This window comes from Macaca nemestrina, chromosome 14 (assembly GCF_043159975.1).
Source record: "Macaca nemestrina isolate mMacNem1 chromosome 14, mMacNem.hap1, whole genome shotgun sequence".
NCBI classification, from domain to species: domain Eukaryota; kingdom Metazoa; phylum Chordata; class Mammalia; order Primates; family Cercopithecidae; genus Macaca; species Macaca nemestrina.
Genome location: NC_092138.1, coordinates 616,933 through 636,147, shown reverse-complemented (window position 1 = coordinate 636,147; position 19,215 = coordinate 616,933). Strand labels below are relative to the sequence as shown.

The 19,215-nt window shown below is 52.3% G+C and overlaps 2 protein-coding genes across 19 annotated transcripts in view; one reads left to right on the top strand and one right to left on the bottom strand.

Annotated features, from left to right (window-relative positions):
• LOC105498944 (FA complementation group C) overlaps positions 1–17,522 on the top strand; it is a 217,055-nt gene extending 199,533 nt beyond the window's left edge. For 10 of the 14 annotated variants that reach the window (XM_071078753.1, XM_024786795.2, XM_071078748.1 and 7 more), the window contains 4 exons: positions 2,577–2,658; positions 5,611–5,785; positions 10,225–10,428; positions 16,015–17,522. In XM_071078753.1, the coding sequence (XP_070934854.1) occupies positions 2,577–2,658; positions 5,611–5,785; positions 10,225–10,428; positions 16,015–16,158 (605 nt within the window). In that variant the 3' untranslated portion in view covers positions 16,159–17,522. Of the gene's footprint in view, positions 1–2,576; positions 2,784–2,941; positions 3,201–3,986; positions 5,786–10,224; positions 10,429–16,014 lie in introns of those variants that run through there. The other 4 variants (XR_011612949.1, XM_071078757.1, XM_071078756.1 and 1 more) reach the window with 4 other exon arrangements.
• Positions 7,016–19,215, bottom strand: part of AOPE (aminopeptidase O (putative)) — a 386,190-nt gene continuing 373,990 nt past the window's right edge. Inside the window, exons 16-17 of one of the 5 annotated variants that reach the window (XR_011612942.1) lie at positions 11,436–11,958; positions 10,944–11,011 (exon numbers count right to left, since the gene is read on the bottom strand). Coding sequence is in view for 3 of the 5 variants with exons in the window: in XM_071078734.1 (XP_070934835.1) it covers positions 11,797–11,958 (162 nt within the window). In the remaining 2 variants the exon portion in view is untranslated. The other 4 variants (XM_071078740.1, XM_071078738.1, XM_071078734.1 and 1 more) reach the window with 4 other exon arrangements.

Below are 19,215 nucleotides of genomic sequence, written 5' to 3'. Positions count from 1 at the left end.
CCCCATCAGAATGATTTCCTGGGAAGAGCACTGTCAAACGATGGCCTCCCCACCAGGCCCTTATCTATAGCATGAGGGAGACACAGCTGGTTATTTCTAGGATCCTTTGAGCGCCCAGGATCCCACATTCTGTAGATTTTGATATGAGAGTCGTCTTGGCTTCCCAGTTGTGATCACTTCCCAAAAGAAGAAGGAAAAAAAAAAAAACCCAGTGGCCTCTGGTAGGTCTTGCTAGTCTGCCTCCAGATAACACAGGCTCTGCTGGTGCCAACCAGGTCCGCCAGATGCCAGGAACAGGCCAAGACGTGGCTGAGTCGGAAGAAAACAGTACCTTCATTTGCTTTTCATTCTTTCTACTCCGTGCAGCCTTGTTGCAGAAGAAAAGATAAAATGATGGATGAAGCTGAGGAAATTCAGGGGAGGTTCCCCCTAACCAAGCTAAGGGAAGGATTTTGAGAGTTCAATAAGGTGCTTCATCCGCAGCCTTTCCTGATACCCTTTGCCAGCCTTCCAAAGGCTATCCGGGTGGGGAAGTGGTGGTTCCAGCCTTCATTCGACTGGTGTTGATCCAGGAATGTGGCTGTGAGCTCATGCTTACGAGACATTTCAGAAATACAGAATAAGGGCCCCCTTTCCCTCTGAGGCCTGAAACCTGACGGAAGGCAGTCCTGACGTGGGCACAGACTGTGCCAGCCAGAAAGGGGCCTTATTGGAGCATGGCAGGAGAGGAGACAGAGGGAACGAGCCAGTCACATTTCCTTTTTATGCCATTTTGGGCCTGCCTTTTTTCTGAGACTTGAGTGAGTAGATTTGTTTGAGAAATGCAAATGATTCAAAGTTTCAGAGCATTTTACAAAACCTAAATTCCTCTTCCTTTTTCAAGAAGATGTAGGTTCTTGCCCAGGGTGATCCCCTGACACTCTCCTCTCAGATGCCGGAGCTGGGGATGGGGTCTCTGGGTGACAGTTTTATGAAAACCCTTGGGAAAACTTTATTAACAAGACAAAAGTGAGGAATTCACTCTCCCAGGGTCCACCCTACAGCTTAGGTCAGACCAGCAAAGCCTGAAGTCAGCCGACAGGGGGCGCCGAGTGAGCTCCAGAAAATGTACCGGAGTCGTTAGCGTCTCCGTGTGGAAATAGCAAACAGCAAACAAACAGCGAGGTGGTGCGTGGGCACGGGCCCAACCCTCTACCTTTCCGTTTGTGTAACTCGTAGATTTATGTCCAAATAGAAATAGGTGGCTTCAAGCAGAAGTGCAGGAACCTCTGGTGCTAGTTCCTGGAACAGCTGTCTGTGTGTTACTTTGGCAAACAGTGTGATGGTCACACACTGAAGAAGTGTTTGTTAGTAGCATGATCTTCTGTTCATCAGAAATTTATTTCATGCCCATTGTGAAGGTCGGGGGAGGGGTGTAAAAGATGATCACTTCCAAGCCCTGACTGTGTAGGAACTACAAGTGGAGGAAATGCAAAATAAATGTCTAAATAGCTAGTAAAAGGAAGAAACGAAAAACGCCTTTAAAAGGCTGTGCTCCAAGGGCCGCGGGGGTTCAGAGGAGGGAGGCACTAGCCTTGTGGAGTAGCAGCAGTTCGTCCATCACTCGCCTTATCTTCCTTGTGTGTTCGATTGTAGCATCTATCACTATGTGAAAATTTTTGCAGATGCTGCATAGAACTGCAGATATGTGCTGCTCAGATGTGTTTAAAACTACAGGATGATTGTGAAACCAGAGCAGCTCACTCAAGAAAAGACATTTGTTTGCATAATGCTCACTTAAATTTTCTTTCCTGGCCTTTTTTTCCACTGTAAACCTGAAATCATATTGTGAGTTCATCACAGCCCTAGGAAAGCAGTCAGGCCGTCTATTCCTAGTTCCTTGTTGGCTGCTTTACTACAGTCTCTCTCTATTCTGAAATCACACATTAGTGGTGGAGGAGTGGGTAGGTAGAGAAGAAGAAACCTAGGCATCCGCAGCCGGCATTTCCCAGTCTCAGCAGGGGCTGCTTATGCAATCTCTAGCTACTTCCATGTACCTGAATTCAAAAGTACTTGAGGCCAAGTGTGGTGATTAATGCCTGTAATTCCAGCACTTTGGGAGGCCAAGGGGGAGGATCACTTGAGCCCAGGAATTTGAGACAAGTCTGAGAAACATAATGAAACCTCATCTCTACAAAAAAATTTTAAAAATAGCTGGGCATGGTGGTGCACCCCTGTAGTCCCAGCTGCTGGGGAGGCGGAGGTAGGAGGATTGCTTGAGCCCAGAAGGTTGGGGCTGCAGTGAGCCGGGATCGTGCCACTGCACTCCAGCCTCTGACAAAGCAATACTATGTCTTAAAAACCCCCACAAAACTAAATAAAGGGATTAGATTCTTTGAGGTTCAGCTCTGTGTAATATGGACAGATCTTGCTTAAGAGAGAGGTACTGACTGGGAAGAGCATGCGAACAGTATTGGGTTCTGTGAAGCAGAAGTGAAGGGTGTCTCCCGAAGACTCTGAGGTCGTCCCTGCAGGTGGCTCCTCACCGGCTTGCCATTTCCTCACTTGCCCTCTGACGTGTCTCTCTCCACCCGCAGATGTCCCTCGGGGACGCTGGCTGCAGACACTGAAGCACATTTCCGAACTGCTCAGAGAAGCGGTTGAAGACCAGACTCATGGGTGAGCAAACACTGACCACTCCCAAATCTACTGCACACACGGGTTCCCTAGATCCTCATCTACCCTTTGAGCAGGGCTGACAGGACAGAGGAAGGCGTTACTGGTCTGGGACCGTCACCAAACAGGTGAGCACCATGGTGAAGTGAGAAGTGGAGGAAGCACATGGCCGCACGGATGGCTTGGAGCAGGTCAGGATGAACAGGCATGCGCGTGTATGCGTGTGTGAACACCTGTATCGAAACGTTTCTACGTAATGTCTGATTTTAGATTTCAAAATATACAGGCATAACAATGAAGAGAAGAGACGCTGGAAAAAGCAGCACCCACCTGCTGGGAAGCCCTGGCCGTTCAGAAGGAAAAGGCGTTTGTTTGGGCGCCCTTTGGTCTTCTCTCTTCCTCTCTAGGGAAGGAAGTTTGCAACTTCTGCACAGTAGGGTGGAATGTTAAATGCTTGTTTTCCTTCTCTTTAATAAATACCTCTAAAATGAGAAAACCTATTCTAACAAATTCTTTTTTTTTTTTTTTTAATTTTTAGAGATAAGGTCTTGCTCTGTGGCCCAGGCTGGAGTGCAGTGGAATGATCACATCTCACTGCAGCCTCAAATTCCTGGGCTTAGGTGATCGATCCTCCGACTCAGGCTCCTGAGAGCTGGGACTACAGGCACACACCACCACACCTGGCTAATGTTTAAATTTTTTTTGTGACTGGGCGCGGTGGCTCACGCCTGTAATCCCAGCACTTTGGGAGGCCGAGGCGGGTGGATCACGAGGTCAGGAGATTGAGACCATCCTGGCTAACCCTGTCTCTACTAAAAATACAAAAAAAAGTAGCTGGGCGTGGTGGCGGGCGCCTGTAGTCCCAGCACTCAGAAGGCTGAGGCAGGAGCTGAGGCAGAAGAATGGCGTGAACTGGAGAAGCAGAGCTTGCAGTGAGCCGAGATCACGCCACTGCACTCCAGCCTGGGTGACAGAGCGAGATTCTGTCTCCAAAAAAAAAAAAAAAAAAAAAAAATTGTAGAGGTCTCGCTGTATTGACTCAAATTCGTGGGCTCAAGTAATCCCCTGCCTTGACCTCCCATGGTGCTGGGATTACCCGTGTGGCCTGCCGTGCCCAGCCTGTTAATTTCTAACAGTAGTGTTACGTACCGTCTTACGTGTGTGATTTCCCTGAAAGCATTCACATTTATGCCTTGCTGAATTCCTTGTATCATAACACTCTTTGGCTTCCTCTTAACTCCCTTTCTTTTAGAGTATAATTTTATTCATTGTTCCTGCTAGCCTACTAAGACTATCTTATTTGTTCCTTTTGCCACTTTTCACTCCTGGAGTTCTCTGTAATCTCACACCAAGTTGACACAGACGATGGGTGACATCGTCTCTGCGATTGATGGCTCGGGTGCCAGCTGCTCACTCCTTCCTCACCGTGCTTCTCACTGACAGAGACCAGAGAGAAAGGCCTGCAGCCAGGGGGCTCCACGGCTGGCCGCGTGAATAGCCTGCAGCGGCCAGTCGGCCCCACACACCCGCTCCCTGGTTGTCCTGGCATTACACAGAGCTGGACCTTGAAGAATCTTAACTCGGGGACAGGGAAGTAGATGGAGGTGGCATAAGCAGGCCACCCTGTGATTGAGAAATGCGGTGCCCTGGGTGTTTTTCTCTTCTCCCTGCCCACCCTCTCCGCCATCACTCAGAATGTGTGATGTCAAAATGCGTGGAGACTGGAATAACAGCCACCAGAAAGGATGCATGTGGTGCTACAGGGCAGGACTTAGACCTCCTGGGGCTCCCACCTCAACCCGGACCTTGGGGCCCTGAGACACCTTTCAGGTGGCCACATGGGACGCCTTGTGCATTCAGCTACTGGTGGAAGACAGAGGGAAGGACGAGGCTGGTCTCTGGTCCTGATCCAGGCATGCTGCCAACCTGGGGAGCACGAGGGAGCCCACTGCTCCGTGCGTCTGTCTACCCTGACGTGGTGCCTGCAGGAAAGAGGCATGGCAGAGTCCCCTCCTCACTCTGACACAGCCTAACCCAGCCCACAGCCAGCGTGGCCGGCAGAGCATCAGCTCTGTGTCCTGGGAAAGAGGGAGTAAGACCAGTACTCCACCCTCCCGTCTTTTTGTCTCTGTTGCTCAAATGTAGAACATTTAACCACTGGTTCTCAGGAAGGACTGGGGCAGTGACCAGGGAGGCGAAGACAGTATTTAGAGCTTGGGAATTCCACGGGCCAGGCAGAGGAACATGGAGGCAGATCCAGCAAAGGGGCCAGGAACGCTCCTGTCGCAGCCGCTGCCCCAGTCCAGAAGGAAAGTTCTCATCTAACGAGATCTCAGGCCGGTCTGTTCCATCCTCTCCAAGGGCAATGTTCACCTGCGGAGGCTGGCACTGCACACAATTCGTGGCCCTTACCTCGAGCGGATTCTACCCTAAAACAAGTACTGCAGCTTCCATTTGCCAGTGCGGCGAGGGGATAGCCTCGCAAACGCTTTAACTTTCTGGCATTGACGCACACACGATGACAGCAGCTCATTAAAAATTCCTAGTTGCTGAAACATCCACCCAAACTTTGCGTCTTGTCAGAAGTGGAACAGCCCATGTTTCTGCCTGCGCCCCGCCCTCCACCTCTTTCTCCGCCGTGTCCTGCCGCATTCCTGCTGGTCACGACCGCAGTCTTCCTTCCTCAGTGCCTGTCCTCACTGAAGGTACCTGGATTAAAGACTCCGATGTCCGGAGGCCTCAGGCCTCACAGGGGTCCTGAGAGGCCCTTTCCATGTCCTGTGATGACGCAAAGTGGCGTTTGGACAGTCTGAGTCTAAATTGTATTCCTTGCAGGCTGCACGTCAGTGCAGTGAGATGCCAACCGTTGGCAAACGCTCGAGTTGCTTTAAAAACCCGAAGGAGGAAGAATTCAGCCGCCAGCCGCCGTGTGCTCTGTGTTCCTCTGTGTTCCAGGTCCCGCGGAGGTCCCTTGGAGAGCTGGTTCCTGTTCATTCACTTCGGAGGATGGGCCGAGATGGTGGCCGAGCAGCTCCTGAGGTCGGCAGCCGAACCCCCCGCGGCCCTGCTGTGGCTCTTGGCCTTTTACTACAGCCCCCGTGATGGGAGGCAGCAGAGAGCACAGACCACGGTGGGTGGCAGCCCCACTGCATGTGTGTGGGGTGGGCTCTGTCGTGGGCTCGGCTTCCATGACACCTGAGCTCTGCCCACAGATGGCGTCCGTCGTGGCACCCTGCAGGCGTGGCGACCTCCAGCCTTGTGGTCAGAGGCATTCGCCTGCCCCACCTAGGTGGCCAGAGACGGGACACCACATGTAGCCCCCTGTCCCGCAAACGAAGACCCTCCCCGAGGTCGTTTGATCTGTGATCGCTCGGCCGCCGGGTCGGCCCCAGGGTCGCGTCCTCCAGGGCGTGCCCTGCAGGCTGTTCCGAGGGGTGCGCTGGCAGCAGAGCCTGGCCACAGCCGGGGCCCCCTCTCGCTCCTCAGCACCCGGCCAGTCCTTGCTTCCATCTTGACTGTCTGCTTTCTTGGATCAGTCAACAGATCCTCACATTACTGGCTTTGTTTACATCTCTTACTAAAGTAATCACATGATATTAACCACTTTGCTTCTGAAAAAGGAGTTGGTCATTTCCTAAATAACAGAGCAGCTAAGTATGGGACTGGATAACTGTCTGTGGCAAAGACAGTTGTTATTTTATGTGGAATATGATAATTACAGGAAGCAATGCTTTGATTAAAGGCACTGGCACCTTCCTTGCAAGCATTTATTTCCTCGGTTCTGAAAACTTCCCCGGCCAGTGCTCTCTGCCGATCTTGGTAGCTGAAGAGGACGGGCTTATTCTATGTGGAGCTCCTCTTGGCTTTCGTGTTTTCTGTTGTCTGAAAACACAGGGACTAATGAAGATGTCTGTGTGTTTTATTTGTTTAAAGGCTTGCATGGCATAGGAAAGAAAAATAGTTTTAGATTTTAAAAAGTTGAAATTTGGTGATAGTTTATTTTAGATCAGAAATAAAGCTTTGTGAAGAAATTATCGTAACCCGCATATATATTTGAGGATTGCTGTCTGATTAAAAAGAAAGCTTTTTATTTCTTCCCCTTTAAAAGAGCACATTAAACTAATTAAGGAAAATCCTGGTTGATGTTTTTAACAGTAATAAGATGTACAGGGCACACATGGTTTCTAAAGCCCTTTTATATTCTGTCTGATTTGATTCCGTATAAGCTAAGTTGGTAGATACGTGTTCAATTCCATCACAGTCAAAAGGGTACTGACAGAGAGTCACTTTTGAAGTAAAAAGAAATAAATTATTCAATAACAATTTCTAGGAAGTTCTACATTGGCACATCTTCTACTAGCTAACTTGGTCCTTTTTTAAGAAAAAATAACAAAACCTTTGCGTCGTTCTCCCTCGGGATGCCTAGGATTTTGGATGAGAGCAGATTGGCTCACTGTGAGTGGGGCGTGGCGGGCCTCTGCTTCCCTCCCCACCGTCTGTCACAGGTGCCATCTGCCTGGCAGTCCAGTCCAGTGCTCATGTTGGTGCCTCCAGAGCCCCTTCCTCGCTGGTGCCTGCTGAGGCATTGGTGTATGTGGCATCCTGGGAAGGGAATTTTAGTTTCATGAATGATATGTACCTCTTGTTTCCCTGGGTTTTATGAGCTTTAATCCCTTGACGGCCTGTTGGGGGGCTTGAGAGACACACTGTGAACTGTGTTAGAAAGCATGATTCTTATACGACTGGATTGAAATGAGCAGTATCTGTGCATTTGCCTGACTTAAAAAGGCACGATCAGCTGGTCGCGTGTCCCCGCATCGTGTGCTGGGCCTGGCGTCGCTGCCTCTGTGGCCGTCCTTGAGGTAAAGAACATGGGTGCAAAGAGCAAGCGTGTTCCCACCCGGGATGTGTCCTGCCTGTGAAAAGGCCTGTCCCACTCATGGCCAAGCCACCCTCTCCACCAGCAGCCAGAGTTCATCTCCTTTTGCCAACTGAATTGGATCACAACAAAATAAACAAAAAAATATGTTTAGATGCCCTTAAGAATCAGGCAAGGCACGATGATGACTAGAGAAAAAAAAGAAAAAGAACCAGGCAAGGTTCATACCCTTTAACCCTGTGGTTCCACTGCTAGGAATTCCCCTAGGGAACAGAGATCCATGAAGAGGCCAGCACTGTTCATAAACACAACAATGGGAAATGGCCTAAACTTTCAATAATAAGGCTACTGGCCAAATAAATTGTGGTATATCCTAACCGTGGAATAGCATTCTGTTTTACACCATGCAAAATCATGCTCTTGGCCGGGTGCGGTGGTTCAGAACGCCTGTAATCCCAGCACTTTGGGAGGCCGAGGCAGCCGGATCATTTGAATCCATGGGTTTGAGACCAGCCTGGGCAAATAGACCCCTGTCTCTACAAAATATAGATGAGCCAGGTGTGGTAGTGTGTGCCTGTAGTCCCAGCTAGGGAGGCTGCGGTGGAAGGATCGCTTGAGCCCAGGAGGTGGAGGTTGCAGTGAGCAGAAACTGCACCACTACATTCCAGCCTGGGTGACAGGGCAAGGCTCTGTCTCAGGGGAAAAAAAAAAAAGGTCTTGAAGAACATGTTTTATAGATCTAGTGAACTGAACTGCTTATAGTACATTATGGAGAGAAAAATGAAAGATACAAAGCATTATGTGCAGTGAATGGTATGGTCTCAGTGCATAGAAAAAAGACAAGTATATAAACTGAATTATTAACAGTGAGTCTTTTTGGATGGTAGAGTTGTAGATCATTTTAATGGTTTTTCTTTTTCTCTTTACAAATTTTCCATAGTAAGCATAAATGAGCTTTTATAGTGCAGGATAAAAAAGTACTTTAAAAAGAAAAAAAGCTTCTGTCTTTCTCCTGAAAAACTTTGGACGTGTGTAAAGTTGCTGGTGTCCAAGTGGAAGCCCATGGGCACGGCGGACTGCAGGGAAGGACAGTCTGGGACAGACAGACAGGAAGAAGACCCCGTCTTAGGGATTATTGGACAAGGGCGGAAAGTCAATTGTGGGTCAAGAGAAAAAAGATATAAAGGCATAGCCTCCTCAACCCCGGCATTTTTGCAGACCCAGTTAGATGGCAGAATGGCCTTGGGCTCCCATAGACACCATCAGACCCTGGCAGACTGGGCCGGCTGGGGGGCGAGGTGGGGAGAGCGCGGCCACTCCCCGTGGAAGAACCCGATGGTGCAGTTTCTCACGGTCTCGTATTGTGGTCAGAGGAGCTCACACAACACGCCCAGTGTACTGGAGTTTATGACAGACCTCATTGAATTAGGCCTTGACTTCCAGGGAAAAAAACGCCTCACACAAAATCCATAAAATTGGTCATGGGAATTCTCAGAATAGGCCTAAGTATTCTTTCAGAAGTGATGGAACATAACTGTTCATGAGTTCCATGTGGCATTTGGAGCTCTGGGCTTTCAGTTTTTGCTTTGTTTTCCAAGTCACGACTGGGTGTACCATTCTTGTGGCAAGCAGAAACATCTCAGCATGGAATAAGTTTTTTTTAATGCAAAAACAACCTGCAGACTTACAATGACCATTATTATGTGGGTTCCACAGACTTGTGAACTCTGCTTGAGCATTAAACGCGTACAAACAGATTGTTCCAGCGTCTAAAAACAAATGCATTCTTGTGTGTGCATGCATGTGTATGGCCGTGCCTGTGTGTGTGCATGCACGTGTATGGTTGTTCTTGTGTGTGCATGCATGTGTATGGCCGTGCCTGTTGTGTGCATGCACGTGTATGGCCGTTCTTGTGTGTGCATGCATGTGTATGGCCGTGCCTGTGTGTGTGCATGTATGGCCGTTCTTGTGTGTGCATGCATGTGTATGGCCGTGCCTGTTGTGTGCATGCACGTGTATGGCCGTTCTTGTGTGTGCATGCATGTGTATGGCCGTGCCTGTGTGTGTGCATGCACGTGTATGGCTGTTCTTGTGTGTGCATGCATGTGTATGGCCGTGCCTGTGTGTGTGCATGCATGTGTATGGCCGTTCTTGTGTGTGCATGCATGTGTATGGCCGTTCTTGTGTATGCATGCATGTGTATGGCCGTGCCTGTGTGTGTGCCCCCCGCCCCCCGCCCGGATCCCCAGTATAGCAAGAAGCAAAGCAAGCCTGCATCCGTATGGGAACGCTGGCTCGGCGGAGGTCTGACTGCATGGGGCTTTAATTGATTTGTGGCTGTGATAGGCGAGTCTTCAAGGAGGCTTTTGTTCTTTTTCCCCACAATATAAAAATCTGACTACATTCCGTTGAGGACTTTTCTCTGTTTCCTTTTATACAAAAAAAGGTCAGTTCCTGGCACGGTGCCCTGACCGCTTGGTGAGCAAGACGAAAGAAAGGCAAGAAATGTCCATTCTGCCCCTTTGGGTTTGTGTGGCGTCGAGTGTAAACTCGGCCGCTGCGAAGCTCCCTCTCTCGGGGGCCTGTCCTTGCCCCTTTCTGGGGGTTGCTTCAAAGCAAATAAATAAATCCTAGAAGCATGTCTGTCCTGCCTCTTCCTGACCTCTCCCCTGTGCAATGCTACTGCCCAGGTCCAGGTGAAGGCCGTGCTGGGCCACCTCCTGGCGATGTCCAGAAGCAGCAGCCTCTCAGCCCGGGACCTGCAGACAGCAGCAGGACAGGACACAGAAACAGACCCCAGAGCTCCTGCACAGCAGCTCATCAGGCACCTTCTCCTCAACTTCGTGCTCTGGGCTCCTGGAGGCCACACGATCGCCCGGGATGTCGTCACCCTGGTAAGTCTCTGGGGTCCAGCGTCCGAGTACTCGCCCGGGATGTCGTCACCCTGGTAAGTCTCTGGGGTCCAGCGTCCGAGTACTCGCCCGGGATGTCGTCACCCTGGTAAGTCTCTGGGGTCCAGCGTCCGAGTACTCGCCCGGGATGTCGTCACCCTGGTAAGTCTCTGGGGTCCAGCGTCCGAGTACTCGCCCGGGATGTCATCACCCTGGTAAGTCTCTGGGGTCCAGCGTCCGAGTACTCGCCCGGGATGTCATCACCCTGGTAAGTCTCTGGGGTCCAGCGTCCGAGTACTCATTTCTGCTGCAGGCGAGAGATGGGCTCCCTGTCCGAGGGTGTGGCCTCTGCAGTGTGTGTACCAGGCTGCCCAACACAGGTAGATGGTCAAGGAGGTTGACAGCTGGGATGGCCCCAGAGCCTGCCCCCTCCAGCACCTTTGTGTCACAGACGAGAAAACAGAGGCTCAGAGAAGGGAGATGCCATCTCCTGGGCCCATGGCTTGCTGCCAGAGCCCGCAGTGGAAACCAGGTCTCCTGTCCCCGTGTATATTTCTTTCCATCGCAGTGTGCTGCTCTCCTCCTCCTCATGGAAAGAAATACGGCCACAATGAGAATGTGCACACAAAGCAACCACAATGCTATTCACTGCAACAGTGCAAAGAATTGTGTTAATTTGTAAAAAATGGTTTATTATAAAGAAATCCTTCCTGAAGCTCACTTGACTTAAGGGGTAAAGAATGGTCCAAGTCAAAAGTGAGCACTCTTCGTGACGTTAGATTTGGCAGTGATTTCTTGGATATGATACTGAAGACACAGCAATGAAAGAAAGAATAGATAAATTGGACTTGATGAAAATTAAAAGCTTTTGTGCATCAAAGGATACTATCAAGAAAGTGCAAACACAGTTCACAGAATGGGAGAAAAATATTTGGAAAGAATATATGTAATTAGAGTTTAGTACTCAGAATACATAAATAATTCTTGTGACTTAACAACAAAAAGATAACCTGGTTCGAAAACGGGCGAAGGACTTGAACAGACACTTCTCCAGAGAAGACGCACCAATGGCCAGTGGGCACGTGGGAAGATGCTCACAGAAAGGGCACGAGTGGTCAGGGAGAGGCGAAGTGCAGCGAGATGCATCAGGATGGCTGTCAGCAAGGAGAGAAAAACGCCCCTGAGGGTGCACAGGAACCAGAGCACTCACATGCTTCCGGGTGGGGACGTTAACATCGTGCAGCTGCTGTGGAGAAGAAGGGCGCGGCTCCTCAAGCAGCCAAACTCAGACTTACCATAGATCTAGGTGGTTCTCCTAGATCTATACCCGAGCGCCGAAAGCAGGGGCTGGACGGCCCTCTGGCCCCGCGCTCAGGGCGGCACTATCAGCAGCCAGCAGGCAGAGACGGCCCAAATGCCCGTAGACAAGCAGTGCAGCGTGCGGTCTGTGCCCACGGTAGAGTACTCTTCAGCCTGAAGATGGACGGAGGGTCTGACAGTGCCGCAACCTGGAGGAACCTTGAAGACACTGTGCTATTGAAATAAGCCAGAGACGAGGATATTGTATGAGTCCACTTAGGTGAGGCACCTGGAAGGGTCAAGTCCAGGAAGAGGAAGAACCACAGAGTCCCCAGGGCGGAGGGTGGGGAGTCCGTGTGGGGATGACGGAAAGGGGCGGAGACGGCCGGTGCTGATGGCCGTGCGACACTGTAAACAACTGCATGCCACCGAATTACAAAAGTGGGTAAAATAGAACATTTTATGTATATTTTACCACAATTTAAAAACATACTCATCTCAAAAAAAGCACCAGCACGCTGGCTCTGGGAGTTTTGTTTTATTTTTTATTTGTACTTTTGTTGACATATACATACAGAAGACACACAGCTTGATGAATTTCACAAACCAACACCTGTGCAGCCAGCAACCAACTCAAGAGAGGAATATTCCCAGTCCCCAGAGGCCCCTCCTGCTCCCGTCCAGGCCGGGCCCGACTGAAATGTGAGTGTCCAGGTGCAGAAAGTCCCCGTGACAAATGACCTACCTACCAAGAACCAGGGCCAGGAGTTTGTCTCCATCCTGGTAGGACAGTCCTGTGGAGCGGGCCCAGGCTGTGCCTCCCAGGTTCTGATGTCTCAGCTGAGACGCATCCGAGAGCCTGAGGAAGCTCAAGGCTGAAGACGACTGGCTGCCACATGCCAGGTGCCACCTCTTCGGGCCTGGCCCAGCACAGTGAGAACGCTTTCGAGAATCTCGTGTACTCTTATAAAATGCACACCTGTGACAATGCGGCCCAACCTAGCGGGCTTTACGCTGAGCGAAATAAGGTAGACGCAAGAGACAAATGGCGCCCTCAGCTGTGGGTGGATCTAAAGACTGGAACTCACAGAAACAGTGGGAAGGTGCTTATGGGGGTCTGGGGGAGGGGCAGTGGGAGATGGTCAGCCCTGCCCTGTGGCAAGGACAGTTCCAGCTCAGGCACTTCCTCCCCCACCCCGTGGCCCGACTGAGTGGAGAAGCTGCCCATGGCCCGGGCCTGGCAGCGGGGGTTAGCATGGGAGTTGGGTGGCTCCGGCCCTGCCCACAGGGTGAGAGAAAATCACCCAGAGAGAGCACCCCAAAGACACCAGGTCTCTGCTTCAGTTAGCCTGACACCACGTTCCTGTCGACTCTGAGGAAACTCCTCCGCGTTCAAAGCAGATCGCCCTCAAGACTGGCCCCAGAGACACTGCTGGGAGTAAGCAGCTGGCTGCTGCGAGGCTCGGCCTGCGCCCTGTGCTGGGCAGCCCATCCTGACACGTGGTTCAGTCCTGCCTGCTGATCCACACGGGAACCCACAGGAGCACGGAGGCCCCAGTGCTGGGTCATCACACCCCCCCCGTCAGTTCCGCTGCAGAGAAGACATGCACAGCAGCTCATTCCCGGAGCAGACGCCGGTGTGGCGCTCGTGCACTGGCTCTGTCTAGTGGGTGCTGGCCATCCGGGCGCCGGCCGTGGTGAAAGCGCCTCCTGCGTGCTATTCTTTCGGACGTTTTAAAACCCGTCTTTATTAACACATCAGTCTTCCTAATGAGAAGCCTTCGCTGCGGTGGCCGCTGGCAGGCAGGGTCTCCAGGGAACAATCCCTCCCACCGCCCCCGCCTCTCCTGGCCTCTGTCAGTTCCTCTGCCGACAGCACCCTGGAAAGGGCCAAGTCTGCTTGGCCCACGAGCAGGTGGGGCCAGATGGTAGCTTTGGTGGGATGGCCTTTCCCTCCTGCAGCTTGGGTCTCTCTACCCTCAGGACCTAGCCCAAGCGCAGCCACCTCCCAGCTGGTCCCAGGCTCTGCCCTCTGTCTTGGCATCCAGATTTGGAGAGCAGTGCCAGCTCAGGGCAGGACGAGGCAGCCTGAGGCAAAGGCCGCTGTCTCCCTTCAAAGCCCTCGCGCCCTCTTGGAGATGGCTTGAACAAATGGCTTGAACAAATGGCTCCACCTGACCTAAAGGACGCACAGGTCCTGCAGCCCCATCTGCCCACAGCCTCCTGCGTGGCCTCCGCTGTGAGCTCTGCAGTGGGCTCTTCTCCAGGCACCTGGAGGTCCGCTCCCTGGCTGTCCCGGAATCTTCTCTGACCTCGGCCCTCCGATTTTGCCCAGAACTCCATCCACGAGGCCCTGCCCAGTGTCCCTGCGCTTCTCCTGCCTCTCTGGCTCCTGGCCTCTCGCCGGGCACTCCTCTGGCTTGCCCCAGCCGTCCACTCGCTCCCTCATCTATGCCTGCTGGAGGCCAGCATAGCGCAGAGGACCGCGTGGAGTCCAGCCCCGGGGCTCCACCTCCTGTCCTGGCCTGGATTCCCGCTTCTCCCTCTCCTGCCTCCTGCCGCTCGGCCACAGCAACAGCAGCAAAAGTTAGCAAGGCTCCGAGATGCAGAGTTCAATTCTGTAGTCGTTAAACTCAACATGAACTGAACCCACTCTTGGTGCACCAGCCAAGGCCAGCAGGGAGGCAGGTTCTCCAGGTGGCTGCAGGGCTGCGAATTTTCGCGTGTGACTAGAGAACCGGGAAGGGCTCACCCAGGAGTGCTGGCGTGTAAGGAAGATGCAAGGTTGGATTTGTAATGACAACTCGGTCTTTCTTCAGACACGGCCGAGCCCATCACCATGGGCCGTCCTCCCACTCAGCATCTGGGTGGTGGTTAACTCTGGAAGGGGTCAGCAGCAGGCGCACAGTGTTTCCCTGATGAAGGACGGGCTGCATCTGCCGAAGGCCATCAGCATTATGTGCCTGTCATTTCTGAGTAAAAACCAAGTGATGGCAATACAGACACCCAGGGACACACTGGCACGCGCTGGGGCCACAGCTGGAGCCCCCGTGCTGGCTGCGCTGGCCCTGGCGGGCTGGCCGCAGGCCCTGGGTGCTACCAGCGGGGGCCGAGGAGAGCAAACGTCACCGTCTGCCTCATGTCGTTTACTCTTAGCTCCGCGTCCCCACGCTGCCGTTCACACTGCATGCGACAAGGCTTCCTTCACTGGCGGTCAGGAGGTGGAAGCCCAGGTCTGAAGGGTGTCCTGGGCCATCAGACCGGAGGCAGCAAAACCGGACTAGTCCTGGGAAACCAAGGCAGTTGTTCACCCTCCCAGTTCTGAAGGGTGTCCTGGGCCATCAGACCGGAGGCAGCAAAACCGGACTAGTCCTGGGAAACCAAGGCAGTTGTTCACCCTCCCAGTTCTGAAGGGTGTCCTGGGCCATCAGACCGGAGGCAGCAAAACCGGACTAGTCCTGGGAAACCAAGGCAGTTGTTCACTCTCCCAGAACGTCCCAGCCCTTCCAGAGGAAGCTGACCTTGGGCTGCTCTGGCTAATTAAACATTTGCAGGTTCTGTACAAACTGACACACACTAAACGAATGTATCGGTTACTCTTTCAAAAACTTAAGCCTTCTTATTACTGCTTGTGCTTAAAAACCGCAAATTCCCCACACAGCTGAATTTAAGATTCTCACCCTTCCCTTTTTTCTTAACCGAAGTTTTTAGGAAAATACTTACAGGCACCAACAGGTACGAATGCCTTGAGGCTGTGTCTCCTGCTTTCCTGCAAGAATCAGGTGTTAAAACCTTAGAGGCCTGTTAAAAAGCAAGTAGGTCTGGTTCTAGCCCGGGGATGCCAGACTCCTGGGCTGTCTGTGTGAAAACAGGTGGCATCTTCCAACTCTCATATTCGTGTGAGCCTTTTGCAGAAAGTCAAGCCACAGCATGCTCATGTGCCTTTGCTCCCTGCAGCCCACCCTCCCACAGCTTGTGACTGGCATTCCGAGAGGCACCTCTGATTGCAGCTCTTGTCTGCGGCCTTTATGAGTCTAATGCTGTTGGCAGCTGAGCTCAATGCAGGGAGGCTCGTTAGGAAGCCGCACCGCACACTGTGTAGCCGGCCGTGGAGACAGACTTGCTGTGCCAATCACCTTGAAAACAAGAGCTCCCCGTGCTGTGCTTTGGAACTGATGGAAATGCTGCATAGGGCGTCTTTCAGGGACTGGGTGGTCATGGTCCGTCCCTGGACAAAGGGACAAATCTGGAAAGTGTTTTAATTTGCCTTCTCTTCTGTCCTGATTGCAGCTGGCTCACACTGCCGAGATAACTCACGAGATCATTGGCTTTCTTGACCAGACCTTGTACAGATGGGATCGTCTCGGCATTGAAAGCCCTAGATCAGGAAAACTGGCCCGAGAGCTCCTTAAAGAGCTGCGAACTCAAGTCTAGAAGGCACGCAGGCCGTGTGGGTGCCCGGCGTGAGGGATCAGGCTCGCCAGGGTCACAGGACAGAGGATGACCTATGGCCGCGCATTTGTGGAGTAAGTAAGTGCCCTCTTTGGGCTGTGAGAATGAGCCATACACGTCTTGGGAAGATCTGCTAGTATCTATTTTACAAAATGCAGAGCCAGGTCCCTCAGCGCAGACTCGGCTGGACATGTTCACCAATGACTTGAGTGAGCCTTCAGCGCTCCTGGTGCCCGCCCGGCCAGACCGTCAGCTAGAGAATTACTAAAGCAAAGGCTTGGGTAGGAGAACAGGTTTCTAGTTTTTACCCAAGTCGAGATGCACATCTATTATTTAAAGATTCAAAGTCTTAGAACCAAGAATTTGGTGATGAACCATTGAAGAATTTAGAGAGAACTCAGCTCTTTTTAGACTCTCTTCAGGAGTCAGGGGTCTGGGATACAGCCACGCTGTCGTGTTGTACGGAGAAATCTCCACGGGGAGTCAGCGTCCCTCAGGCTTCCCTTGCGTCTCCCTGGACCTGCCCAATAGACCACAGGAGCAGACAGAGCACACCCAAGCCTGCGTCTCCTGCACACGCTTTCCACTCTATTTGCTAAACGCTGACTGCCACCAAAGAGCTCCTGGGACATGAGAGGGGCCGGCAGGTGAAGGTGGAGGACGTGTCCCAGAAACATTCAAAGGCAGGATTCATATCAGGTAGTTCTCTTGTTAAACAGAGATGGGAACTGGAAATTCCTGATAAAGAATTGACCTGGCTGGGCGCAGTGGCTCACACCTGTGATCCCAGCACTTTGGGAGGCCGAGGCAGGGGGATCACTCCAGCCCAGGAGCTCCAGACTGGCCTGGCCAACATGGCGAAACTCCATCTCTACTAAAAATACAAAAATTATTGGGGTGCCATGGTGGGCGCCTATTAATCCCAGCTATTCAGGAGGCTGAGGCATGAGGATCCCTTGAACCCAGGAGGCAGGATTGTAGTGAGCCGAGATCATGCCATTGCACTCCAGCCTGGGCAACAGAGTGAGACCCTGTCTTAAAAAAAAAAAAAGGCATTGTTGGTGTAATCTCAAAGTTAATGTTTATTTCACGTCAGCAGAGGATGCTTTTTCCTGTCAGAGATATTTTGGAATTGTACCGATTGTACATTCTTTTGTGCCTATTCTGTTTGTCAAGTGAGTAAAGACTTGCTTTTGTCCATTTTGATGTACGTGTGTTAGTCGGAGTCTTGGCTCCGTTTTGAGGCATGAGCAAAGTTTCACTGGATTAGAGGTTAACCTTTAGGGAAATTCCTTTTCTTGGTATGTGGCAATGCTAATAAAGCCACCTGAAGATCTGGAAAATTCCAGGAACTTTTCACCTGAGCTTTTCTTCTGAGAAATGCTGCAGTCAGAAGGGTGTGCTGGTAAAATATTTTGGTGGCAGCTGCCATCGTGATCATTGCTTTCATATAACACGCTCTGTGCCATCATGATCCTTACCCTCATAAAACACACTTCGTCAGAGGCGTCGGGGCTGAAAAAGGAGCTGCCTCACTGGAGTTGAGGGCCTCTCTCCTGTTCTGACTCTGAGCCAGAACTTGTGGCTGGCCCTGGAAGCTGACTCCACTGTGGACATGGTGGCAGCAGGGAGCCCGGCTGGCCGTGGAAGCTGACTCCACTGTGGACATGGTGGCAGCAGGGAGCCCGGCTAGCCGTGGAAGCTGACTCCACTGTGGACATGGTGGCAGCAGGGAGCCCGGCTGGCCCTGGAAGCTCTGACCACTGTGGACACGGTGGCAGCAGGGAGCCCGGCTGGCCGTGGAAGCTCTGACCACTGTGGACACAGTGGCAGCAGGGAGCCCGGCTGGCCGTGGAAGCTGACCACTGTGGACATGGTGGCAGCAGGGAGCCCCTAGAGGGAGGGTCACTGGGACCAGGCCTTCTGTCGTCAAGGGGATTCTGGGACAGTCCCTCACCCTGTCCTGTGGTCCTGTTCACGAGGCTGGCCTTTCCCTCCTCCCCGGCCAGGCCTCTGACCATGCCCCTTCCGTCTTCTCCACCGGGGACTGGTGAAGCTAGGCGTCTGGAAGACTTCCTAGCCTGGAAGCCCTGAGCTCGGCCTGCCTGTAGAATCTCCCAGTTCCTTCACAGCTGCCGAGTCCTCTCGTGGGCGCAGTGGAAGCGGCCTTCCGGGCAGCCAGCGGTTCCCGGATAGGACCGTCCCTCTGGGGATGTGGCACCGAAGTGCCTGCTGGCTTCATGTGGCCCTTTGCCCTTTCCCGGCCTGAGAGACGCTCAAAGGTGGGGAGCCAGGGGAGCCACCCCTCGGCTGGTCCCTCCACCTCTGGGACAGGTGGCAGCCGGGCAGGTGTGGGCAGGTGAGGGCCGCGGCTTCGCTCCTAAGCCCACCTCCTCCTCCTGTTGCCTTCGATTTTCGGCAAAGTCTGGGCAGGTGCCACCGGGAAGGAACGGCATCCGAGATGCTGGGTGCGGCACGGTGCGGCCGAGGGGGCCTTGACATCGCTGGCGGGGCCTGGGCACGGGGCAGCCATGGGGAGGCAGGGATGCCAAGGCCTGGAGCCACCGTGGAAGGAACTGATCGAGGTCTGCAGAGGTGCCACAGGGCCCAGAATCTGACCTTACCTGACCTTTTCTAGACTCTCCCTGATAGTTTTTGATGGAGCATGTTGGTAAAACCACTACCTTCAGAGAAAGCCAAAAATACAGACGAGGCGAGGCGCACCCCTCCAACCTGGCTGTTACTCACCCGGACTCCACAACATCTGTGGAATTCGTAAGCTCTTTAAAATCTGTAACTTCTTGTCTATTTTTTCATTCTAAATAAAACTTCAATTTGCACCTAATGTTGTGTCCATTAAATATTAACAATATTTCTCTCAGGAAAAAGCTCCTCCGTTGGCCCCAAATAGTGGAAGCTTCAGGCCTCGCAAAACCTAGATGTGCCCGGAAAAGACCGAGGATGGCTTAGCCTCTGGCCTGGAAACTTGCTACCAAATACCTGAAAACTAAGGGGCCTGTCACCACGGAGGAAAGGGGA